This window comes from Schistocerca gregaria, chromosome 2 (genome assembly GCF_023897955.1).
Source record: "Schistocerca gregaria isolate iqSchGreg1 chromosome 2, iqSchGreg1.2, whole genome shotgun sequence".
NCBI classification, from domain to species: domain Eukaryota; kingdom Metazoa; phylum Arthropoda; class Insecta; order Orthoptera; family Acrididae; genus Schistocerca; species Schistocerca gregaria.
In genome coordinates this window covers 784,574,959-784,586,976 of record NC_064921.1, presented here as the reverse complement: position 1 = coordinate 784,586,976, position 12,018 = coordinate 784,574,959, and the positions used below count along the sequence as shown (strand labels likewise).

The following is a 12,018-nucleotide window of genomic DNA, read 5'->3' as shown; positions in this document are numbered from 1 at the left end:
TCATTACATCCGGAGATATTGTAACCTAAAGTTGACGCTTGAGTACCACTCCTCCGCTGTTTGATCGTGTGTATCGGAGAGCACCGAATTACGTAGGGATCCAAAAGGTACGGTGATGGACCTTAGGTACAGAAGAGACTGGAACAGCACATTACGTCCACATGCTAACACCTTTTTATTGGTCTACTTCACTGACGCACATGTACATTACGATGAGGGGTGAGGTACACGTACACACGTGGTTTCCGTTTTCAATTACGGAGTGTAATAGAGTGTGTCCCGACATGTCAGGCCAATAGATGTTCAATGTGGTGGCCATCATTTGCTGCACACAATTGCAATCTCTGGCGTAATGAATGTCGTACGCGCCGCAGTACATCTGGTGTAATATCGCCGCAGGCTGCCACAATACGTTGTTTCATATCGTCTGAGGTTGTAGGCACATCACGGTACACATTCTCCTTTAACATACCTCACAAAAAGAAGTCCAGAGGTGTAAGATCAGGAGAACGGGCTGGCCAATTTATGCGTCCTCCACGTCCTATGAAACGCCCGTCGAACATCCTGTCAAGGGTCAGCCTAGTGTTAATTGCGGAATGTGCAGGTGCACCATCATGCTGATACCACATACGTCGACGCGATTCCAGTGGGACATTTTCGAGCAACGTTGGCAGATCATTCTGTAGAAACGCGATGTATGTTGCAGCTGTTTGGGCCCCTGCAATGAAGTGAGGACCAATGAGGTGGCCGGACTCGGTGGTCTCGCGGTTCTAGGCGCTCAGTCCGGAACCGCGCGATGCTACGGTCGCAGGTTCGAATCCTGCCTCGGACATGGGTGTGTGTGATGTCCTTAAGTTAGTTAGGTTTAAGTAGTTCTAAGTTTGAACCATTTTTTGAACCAATGAGGTGGTCGTCAATGATTCCGCACCATACATTTACAGTCCACGGTCGCTGTCGCTCTACCTGTCTGAGCCAACGAGGATTGTCCACGGACAAGTAATGCATGTTCCGTAGATTCACTGCGCCGTGGTTTGTGAAACCCCTCTTCATCGGTAAACAGCTAGAACTGCAACGCATTCTCTGTTAATGCCCATTGACAGAACTGCTCTCTATGATTAAAGTCATCACCACGTAATTGCTGATGTAGCGAAACATAAAACGGGTGAAAGCGGTGACGATGCAGTATGCGCAAGACACTACTCTGACTCAGTCCACCGGCTCTCGCAATGTCCCGTGTACTCATGTGTGGGTTCATGTCAACAGCAGCTAACACACCAACTGCACCCTCTTCTCCTGTGACGGACCTGTTACGGGCCCGTTTCGTGCTCCGACCATACCTGTTGCATACAGTTGGCGGTAGATGTTTTGCAATGTGCTGCACGTTGGATGCTCTCTGTCCGGGTACCGTTCTGCATACACCCTGCAGACTTCAGCTGCATTTCGTCGACACTCGCCATAGATGAGTATCATCTCCGCCTTTTCAGAGTTCGAATACACCATCGTCACAGTTCCTACAACACTACACTATCACAGACGTCTGGTAACACGGTGTACTACAGTTGGTCTGCTTGCGGAGACGAATGCAGAATAACAAAAGCAGCAAGCGCTACATGCGGACACTGCGACAACTAGACCAAACGACAACTGTGTACTACAGCCACACTCGTAAACACGTTCGTCATCGTAAACATGTCCCTGCAGATGCTGCTAGCCGACCGTGGCCCGCGTTTGTTACAACACGCAACTGAACGTCGGAGGTTTCTAGCGTCAACTTTAGGTTACAATATCTCCGGATGTAATTAACATTTTACAATGCAACAAACGGCACTGATTATACGTATTTGTTTATATGTTCAGATATGCTAACGAAACTAACGTGGTTCCATTTTTTAAAAAAAACGTAGGTTTGTGTTAAAAAAAAAGATACTTCCGTGCATTTTTGTATGGTTAGTATTAAACAATTACGCTAGCCCCTCTCCTCACGTTCGGTCTGTGGAATCGGTTCGTCAGTACTTGTTATGGTTTACGAAATATATCCAGCGGTAACGTTAGGTGACTATATACTCATGGAAATGGAAAAAAGAACACATTGACACCGGTGTGTCAGACCCACCATACTTGTTCCGGACACTGCGAGAGGGCTGTACAAGCAATGATCACACGCACGGCACAGCGGACACACTAGGAACCGCGGTGTTGGCCGTCGAATGGCGCTAGCTGCGCAGCATTTGTGCACCGCCGCCGTCAGTGTCAGCCAGTTTGCCGTGGCATACGGAGCTCCATCGCTGTCTTTAACACTGGTAGCATGCCGCGACAGCGTGGACGTGAACCGTAAGTGCAGTTGACGGACTTTGAGCGAGGGCGTATAGTGGGCATGCGGGAGGCCGGGTGGACGTACCGCCGAATTGCTCAACACGTGGGGCGTGAGGTCTCCACAGTACATCGATGTTGTCGCCAGTGGTCGGCGGAAGGTGCACGTGCCCGTCGACCTGGGACCGGACCGCAGCGACGCACGAATGCACGCCAAGACCGTAGGATCCTACGCAGTGCCGTAGGGGACCGCACCGCCACTTCCCAGCAAATTAGGGACACTGTTGCTCCTGGGGTATCGGCGAGGACCACTAGCAACCGTCTCCATGAAGCTGGGCTACGGTCCCGCACACCGTTAGGCCGTCTTCCGCTCACGCCCCAACATCGTGCAGCCCGCCTCCAGTGGTGTCGCGACAACCGTGAATGGAGGGACGAATGGAGACGTGTCGTCTTCAGCGATGAGAGACGCTTCTGCCTTGGTGCCACTGATGGTCGTATGCGTGTTTGGCGCCGTGCAGATGAGCGCCACAATCAGGACTGCATACGAACGAGGCACACAGGGCCAACACCCGGCATCATGGTGTGGGGAGCGATCTCCTACACTGGCCTTACACCTCTGTTGATCGTCGAGGGGACACTGAATAGTGCACGGTACATCCAAACCGTCATCGAACTCATAGTTCTACCATTCCTAGACCTGCAAGGGAACTTGCTGTTCCAACAGGACAATGCACGTCCGCATGTATCCCGTGCCACCCAACGTGCTCTAGAAGGTGTAAGTCAACTACCCTGTCCAGCAAGATCTCCGGATCTGTCCCCCATTGAGCATGTTTGGGACTGGATGAAGCGTCGTCTCACGCGGTCTGCACGTCCAGCACGAACGCTGGTCCAACTGAGGCGCCAGGTGGAAATGGCATGGCAAGCCGTTCCACAGGACTACATCCAGCATCTCTACGATCGTCTCCATGGGAGAATAGCAGCCTGCATTGCTGCGAAAGGTGGATATACACTGTACTAGTGCATGCTCTGTTACCTGTGTCTATGTGCCTGTGGTTCTGTCAGTGTGATCATGTGATGTATCTGACCCCAGGAATGTGTCAATAAAGTTTCCCCTTCCTGGGACAATGAATTCACGGTGTTCTTATTTCAATTTCCAGGAGTGTATTAAGGTAAATACATTGTTTGTTCTCTATCGAAATCTTTCATTTGTTAACTATGGCTATCAGTAGTTAGAATCTTTTATTTAGGTGGCACTATTAGCGCTCGCTGTATTGCAGTAATTCGAGTTAGTCAGGGCCATTCTTTTGTAGGGATTTTTGAAAGTCAGATTGCGTGGCGCTAAAAATATTGTTTGTCAGTTTAGTGTTGATCAGAATAAGTAAAAGTGTTTGAAAATTCAATAACGTAGAGGTTTACCAGCACTGTAGTTCATAAATTTTTCTAAGGGGACGTTCCAGTACCTCTATCGGTTCTCCCTTGTATTCCAGTCTCGTGTTGTTCGTGGAAAGAAGGATTGTCGGTATGCCTCTGTGTGGGCTCTAATCTCTGTGATTTTATCCCCATGGTCTCTTCGCGAGAAATACGTAGGAGGGAGCAATATACTGCTTGACTCCTCGGTGAAGGTATGTTCTCGAAACTTCGATAAAAGCCCGTACCGAGCTACTGAGCGTCTCTCCTGCAGAGTCTTCCACTGGAGTTTATCTATCATCTCCGTAATGCTTTCGCGATTACTAAATGATGCTGTGACGAAGCGTGCTGCTCTCCGTTGCATCTTCTCTATCTCTTCTATCAACCCTATCTGGTACGGATCCCTCACTGGTGGGCAGTATTCAAGCAGTGGGCGAACATGCGTACTGTAGCCTACTTCCTTTGTTTTCGGATTGCGTTTCCTTAGGATTCTTCCAATGAATCTGTCTGGCATCTGCTTTACCGACGATCAACTTTATTTGATCATTCCATTTTAAATCATTCCTAATGCGTACTCCCAGATAATTTATGGAATTAACTGCTCCCAGTTGCTGACCTGCTATATTGCAGCTAAATGATAAGGGATCTTTCTTTCTATGTATTCGCAGCACATTACTCTTGTCTACATTGAGATTATAGTAATTTTCGAGTGGTTGGTTTGTGGGAGCAGGGCTGGCACTCGATAGCGTCCCAGCTGGGTTTCATCGGATTGAGATAGGCCGAATTTGATGGCCAAGCCACCAGCGTGAGTTCACTATCGTGCTCCTCAACCACTGCAGCACGATTCCTGCCTTGTGACAAACACAATTAATTTGCTGGAAGATGCCATTGCTGTTGGGGAAGACATGAAGCATAAGGGGGTGGAAGTGGTCCCTAATAATGTTCACATAGTCCATACTTGTCATGGCGCCTTCCATTACTACCACAAGTTCCCTGGAAGCCCAAACGAGTGTGCCCCGTAATACAGTACTGCTCCCACCGGCGTGCGTCTGTGGCGCGCTGCACGTTTCTAGCAGCCGTTCGCATGGATAACGGCGCATCTGGACACGACCGTCGACCTGATTTAACAATAAACGGGGCTCGTCCTACCACGCGACTCGATGACCGCGTGCGCACTGTAATCATAACTGACGAAGTCGTTGGACCAACGTGGGAACACGTGGGGGTCCTCTGCCGCGGACCACCAACACTGTGCGCTGAGCGATGAGTACAGAACACCTGTGCCTGTCTCGCCAGCACTGTATTCTATAGTCGGATCTGCCAAAGATCGCCGCCTAACCTGCTTTAGAGAGCGGGCAAGCCGCCGGTCCCTATGTCCTGTGACGAGGTATGGACGTCCAACTCCTTGTCGCCTACTCGTGGTTTCAGCATTCTGTAACCACTTTCCATAGACGCTCACGGCAGCAGCACGCGAACAGCCGTACAGCTTCGCCGTTTGCGAGATGCTCGCTCCCAGTCTCCGGGCCGCAACCATCTGGCTGTTGTTAAGGTCTCTTAAGTCGGTGGATTTCCGCATTTGAGCCACTTACCGTCCCTGCTCAAGTACCGGATGGTTGAAATTAAACTTTCCCTATTTAACTCGTTATAACACGGAAACCTATTAGCGCACGAGGGTGAAACTTGGTAGCATTAATGTCCACAGTATGGGGTGCTTGCTTTCCATGCGTCACAGCACCACCGTCCAGTTACAACTATGGCCACCAGGTGCCGTGATCACTGACCAGTCACAGTGCACTTCTTAACGTGTCAACATGAGCTTGGACAAAATGAGCAAGGCATTATTGGTTCACCTCTATTACCAAAACACCAGTAATGCTGCAACTGCACTTCGAGAATAACGCCGGCTGAAAGGATTACGGAAGGATCCTTTTTCTCCACCTGCTGTGTGGAGCATGATGAAGAAGTTCTAATCAACTGGAGAACTGAGCGTCACTCTGGGAAGAGACCAACGACTGGTTGCACCACAGTTGATTGATGAAACCGCTGTTGCTGTGACAGGCAACGTTGTGCACAGTTCCCTGTCGTACGCGGTGCACGTGCTGTGTGACGACAGTTGAACATCTCTTGGTCCACTGTAAGGAAGATGCTTCGAACCATTCTCAAAGTCCGTACCAGATCCATATCGTACAGCAGCTTGCAGCACAGGACGCACATCGACTTGTTGACATCGCTCTCCACTTTCTCGCAAGGATTGAAGTTGACGAGGGTTTGCCCAGGGCCATCCTATGGACGGGCGAAGCTCATCTTTGTCTGACGGGTGGGGTGAACACTCAGAACTGCCGAGTGTAGGGATCTTCAGCTCCAGTCACTGTGCTTGAAGTTCCTCCGTATGGTGAACGTGTCACCGCACGGTGTGGCTTCACGGCTACGTTCATCATTGGTCCATTCTTTTTTCAACAGGTTGGCGCTCGAGGAGAAAATCAAAGACGTGCAGTGTGACTGGCCAGCGTTACTGCGATATGGTCCGCCAGCCTGTCATACCCGCCCTACAGCAGAGAGACGCATTGAACTCAATACTTTTCACGCAAGATGGAGCCCAATTGCACATCGCTCGTGAAGTTCACCTGCCTCTCCGAAACAAATTTGGAAACGTTCGGATTATCAGCCGATCGTTTCCAAATGCTTGGCCGGCACGATCACCTGATCTCACTCCCTGTGATTTCTTGTTGTAGGGTTACCTGAGGGCCAGGGTTTAGCAGGGGAACATTTACACATGGGCTGATCCGAAGCGCAGCATATCAAGAGAGGTAGCCAACATACGTAAGGACATGCTTCGTTCTGCTGTGCAAAATGCAATCCTGTGCTTTCAGTCTCTTTTTGAAGCAGCAATGGCACCGTTGTGTAATGGTATGATGTACTGTAGGAGCACATTAAGCGTGTTTCATTCAAAACGATTCTGCGTTATTAATCTTCCCCATGTCCTTGATATTAATAAAACCAAGTCTGGTATTCGTATGGTTATTAGTTTCCGTGTTATAACGTGTTAAATATGAAAATGAAGTTCCATGCTGTTTGACAGAGCGTAGGGGAACGATGTGGGAAACCCACACCGCCGTACCAGGCAACGTCCTAGTGGAGGTGGTTTGCCGTTGTCTCTCTTCGACCGTAATGGGGAGGAATAATTATGATGGAGATGACGTAACAACATCCAGTCATCTCAGCACCGCTGAAAATCCATGACCCCGCCGGGAATCGAATCCGGGACCCCTTGCTCGGGAAGCGAGAACGCTACCACGAGACCACGAGCTGCAGGTTGTGTTAAATATAAAAGTTTAATTATAATCACGCAACACTTATCTTACTTCCTCACGTACCTTCAACGCCACCAGGCAACATATAACCTCTTGGGTGAGCAGTGGTCATAACGTTTTGTCTCATCAGCGTACGTGTTTCTATTTTGCAGCGTCTGACGCCAACCTCACCGAATGTGCATATAAAGGGAAGACATATCTGGAGGGACAGTTGATTGAAGCAGCCAATTCTGAGTGCATGAAATGTGTTTGCCACGACGGATACGACGGTAAGAAAACAATTCCACGTATATAAACATAGTACTTAGAGCCAAAATAAATCGTCTTGCTTTACATAAAATCCAGAAAATAAAAATGAACTCAAGGACGCAGAGAATTACATACAGCTGATACAAATTGCAAACCATTACACTGCAGGGTGCTGAGACGTCGTTATGGAGTCTCTCATTTCTTATAAAGCAAATTATTTTGTCTAGAAAAAAAGGACAGAAATCTAAGACCTCTATTGGTTGTTTGTAGATATATCATGTTTATTGCAGTGGCGCTGCTGAAGAAAGAATTAAATAACAGATTCAAAGATAATACCAACAGTAATTAAATCAATGTCAGTGCTTTGTAAATTCCGCTCTCCGCATAGTCATAAAAAACAAACCTACACTTGGAGCATTTTCAGATTTACAGAATGTTGTTGATATTCTTAAGCTACGTGTATAGCCCTTGTAGTTTCAGGAAAACCAGCTGACGATGCTGTGAGGAAAACATTATTTAAGTCTCTAAATTTACTAGATATAAAATACTGGATCCGAAAGGTTGTCTACAATTTGTTCAGAAACCATACTGCAGCTATAAGCGTGAAAGGACATGGAATGCAATCTGAAGTTGGGAAGAGAGTGAGGCAGATCTCTATCGAAGCTCTATGTTACGCTCTGTACTTTAAGCACAAAATAAAGAAAACCAAGTCTAAATCTTGAAGTTAGGGGAGAACAAATCCAAACACTGAAGTTTGGAGATGACATTGTAGTTCTGCCAGATACGGAAAATGTCTTAACAGATCAGTTCAACGAAACAGGCAAAAAGATTAACGACGGTAAAAGTATCACACGGGTGCCTGAATTCAGTCGAATTAAATGCAGAGATGCTGGGGGAATTAGATTATCAAGTGGCACACTAAAGCCAGCGGATAAGTTTTGCTATTTGGGCGGCTAAGTACCTGAAAATAGCAGCAATAGGTGCATATAAAACGCAGACTAATAATCACAAGAAAATCTTTTCCGAAGAATATACTGGTACAATGTTACAAAAATAAGTACAGAAAATCTTTTCTGAAGGTATTTTTATGGAGTGAAGTTTCTTACGGAGTGAAACGCAGACAATAAACAGAACAGACAAAAAGAGAATAGAAGCTTTTGAAAACCGGTGCTACAGAAGAACTCTGAAGATAAGATTGGTAGATCGGACTTGGAAGTACTTAACCGAACACAGGGAAAGCGCTTTACGTACCAAATTGATTAAAACAACAAATCTGTTGACAGGACACAATCTTATCGATCAAGGAATTAGCTTATAAAGTGCAACACGGATAGCTATAGCGATGGTTTGCTACTTGGGGAGCAAAATAACCTAGAATGACAAAAGCAAAGGATAACAGGCGCAGTCTTGCAACAGCAAGAAACGCTTTTCAGAAAAAGAGAACTATTTTGCAATAGAATATATACTTAAATGTTAGCACATCTTCTGCAGATATTTGTTTGTCGCATAGCGTTATAGGACATGAAGCCCTAGTGTCATGTAAAGAATAGGGGATTCTCAAGTGAAGTGCTATGGAAGAATGGTAAGTTTTAGATGGCTTGATCAGCTAACCGGTTAAGAGACACTGAATACAAACAGAAGGAAAAAAAATTGTGGCACAGTGCGACTGACAGAAGGTATCGGTTTTTAGGAGATGTCTTGGGGCATTGGTAACTAGGTATTTGGTAATGGAAGAAGTGGGGGTGAGAGAGGGTTCAAATGGCTCTGAACACTATGCGACTTAACACCTGAGGTCATTAGTCACCTAGAACATAGAACTAATCAAACCTAACTAACCTAAGGACATCACACACATCCATGTCCGAGGCAGGATTCGAACCTGCGACCGTAGCGGTCGCGCGGTTCCAGACTGTAGCGCCTAGAACCACTCGGCCACTTCCTCCGGCCGGTGAGAGACGGGAATTAAGGAGAGAGTTGAAGTACACTGGTGCCCAAAATTAAAGAAACAAACTGCTGTTTCCCCGTCCTTTGTCTAATCCACGGTATATTATACAAACTGTCGTTACGATCGTGTTCTGCACGGAAGATGGCATTCCGATCAGCGGACAACCACGCCGGCGATGACGTCGGGACACCTATCAAGGGTGGCGTTGTTCTCAGGATAGTGCCACATCCACAATCGCCGTGTACACAGTCACAGACCGTGCAGCGCGGCAGAGAGAAGATGTGTACAGACTATCTGCTGTGGAGGGCCGTTGGAAGAATGGAAGCAGAGGAGTCGCAAACTGATGTGGCCCGATGGTTTAATGGGAACCGATCTGTTGTTTCTCGAATGAGACGGCAGTTTATAGAGACCGAAACTGTATCCCGAGACCAGGGCAGGTGCGATCACGTGTGACGTCAGAAGGACTGGACCGTTATTTGGTTGTAAGGGCATGACGATACCGCTTTACTACCGCACAGCAAATGGCAACTGATCTCGCAGCATCCCCTGGACCTGTTGTATCAAAGTAAACGGTATACAGAAGGCTACAGCAGAATGGTCTTTATTGTTGGAGACCTGCTGTCATGAAATTTGAAAATTTCCCGGGGAACTAAATATCCAAAAAGATTTCGGGCATGCAGCCGGTCGTCGTTAGCTTCCATCCACGATATTTCGACTGGACAACTGCCAGCCATCCTCAGGTGAGCCGTCGAAGACTGACGAAGACGCCCCCCGTACCGTAATATATAGCGTGCAGCGAGTATTCCGCGCATGCGTCAAAATCATATGGACAGAAGAGCCACACCGCCCGCCAGCAGCGCCCTCGCTGCTGGAACTGCAGAACTCAGCTGTCTTCGGCGTTATCAATTGCCGCGGCCATCGGAGTACTCGGACGTCTTCGTCTGGAGCAGATGTTAGAGATGACGGGGTTCCAAGCACTATCTAGCTGGTAGCCATTGTCACGGTTGATAAGACTGTCTGTCATACGAATTTCCACTGATTCTCTTATGACAGAGTCTCAAAAGGGTGTTGCTATGGCCAAAATTGTTGTCTTGTCATACTCCATTGAGTGTCCGGTGGAAAATTAATGCTCACCTATTACAGACTTGCTAGGTTGGAACAGGCGAGTACAGCGTTGATGTTCAGTGCAAAGTTCTTCTACTGTTCGTAATGTTTGTCCTATATATGACCTGCCACAATGACAAGGTATTTTATAAATTCCCACCTTCCGCAATTGTTGGCAACATTTCCTTCAAAATTGCAAGAATCCTCTACGGTTTCGAGGTGAAAGTAAGTTTCCATCTACCATCGAAGATTTCCGATTTGCTGGGATGAGTGAAAGACGATATGGTACTGCGGAAGGCGGGAGTTTATAAAATACTCGCTGCACGCTATATATTACGGTACGGAGGGCGTCTTCGTCAGTCTTCGTCAGCTCACCTGAGGATGGCTGGCAGTTGTCCAGTCGAAATATCGTGAATGGAAGCTAACAACGACCGCCTGCAAGCCCGAAATCTTTTTTGAATACCTGCTGTTGTGTTTACCTCTGGCGTGTCTTCACAAAACGGATCGTCTAGAGTGGAGCCGTCAACATGCCACCTGGACGGCCAAACGGTGGAACAACGCTCTTCTCGCAGGTGAGTCCCGATTTGGCCTGGAGAGTGATTCTCGACAGATTGGCATCTGCAGGGCACGCGGAACACGATTTCGGGACCCAAACGTTGTGGAAGGAGGCCGAAATCGAGAAGGATCCCTAACGGTGTGGGCAGCGATTATGTTGACTGCTCGAACACCTCTTCATGACATCTTACAGGTGAATCAGCAAGATTTAACTGCTGTCAGGTACCGTGAGGAGATCTTGGGATCTCATGCGCGGTTGTTGCGAGGTGCCGTGGGCACGGACTTCGTACTGATGTGCGAATATGCTCGATCTCATAGAGCACAGCTGGTTGATTTTTTTTTATTTATTTCTGGAAACGGAAGATATTGCAAGCATGACGTTGCCTGCTTGCTCTTCCGATCTTAATACCATAAAGCATGTCTGAGATGCACTAGGGAGACTGTATCACGTTAGCGCCCACCAACCACTCTCCAAGACTTGTGAACAGCTCTGCAGGAAGAGTGTGATTGATGACATCATTCATAGCATGTCCCGTCGAGATAAGGACTGTACTGGTTCAAAATTGTTCAGATGGCTCTGAGCACTGTGGGACTTAACATCTGAGGCCATCAGTCCCCTAGAACTTAGAACTAATTAAACCTAACTAACCTAAGGACAGTTCACACATCCATGCCCGAGGCACTAATCGAACCTGCGACCGTAGCAAGAGCGTGGCTCCGGACTGAAGCACCTAGAACTGCTCAGCCACTGCGGCAGGTGACTGTAGTCTGCCAGAGATGGTCACAACCTGCACTGAGCACATTAACCAGTTGTCAGAATGTGTGTGAAAATGCGTTAAGTTGAAAAAAAAAACGAAGAACATTCTTCTCTACCGTTATGTATGTTGCAGTTGGTTACATTCTGTATTCTTTAGGTTGTTTCTTCTTCACTATCAATCGTTTGTACTGTTTTGTGGCAATATAAACGTAACCATGCAAAAATTTCCGTTTGTTGCTTTTATTTTGGTTTCAAATGTAGAGGCAGGTTGCAGTAGTTATGTGAAGATCAAAAGACGTGCGTATGTCAGACAGCCATTGAGAGTTGATTCAGTCCATTCTTCGGACTGCAGACTACAATAACCACACAGTGAAACTGGG

General features: G+C 47.4%; 1 protein-coding gene across 2 annotated transcripts in view; it reads left to right on the top strand.

Moving 5' to 3' along the window:
• Positions 1 to 12,018, top strand: part of LOC126336475 (uncharacterized) — a 193,052-nt gene that overhangs the window by 69,942 nt on the left and 111,092 nt on the right. For both annotated transcript variants that reach the window (XM_050000215.1, XM_050000216.1), the window contains exon 5: positions 7,181 to 7,297. In XM_050000215.1, coding sequence (XP_049856172.1) covers positions 7,181 to 7,297 — 117 coding nt within the window. The remainder of the gene's footprint in view (positions 1 to 7,180; positions 7,298 to 12,018) is intronic.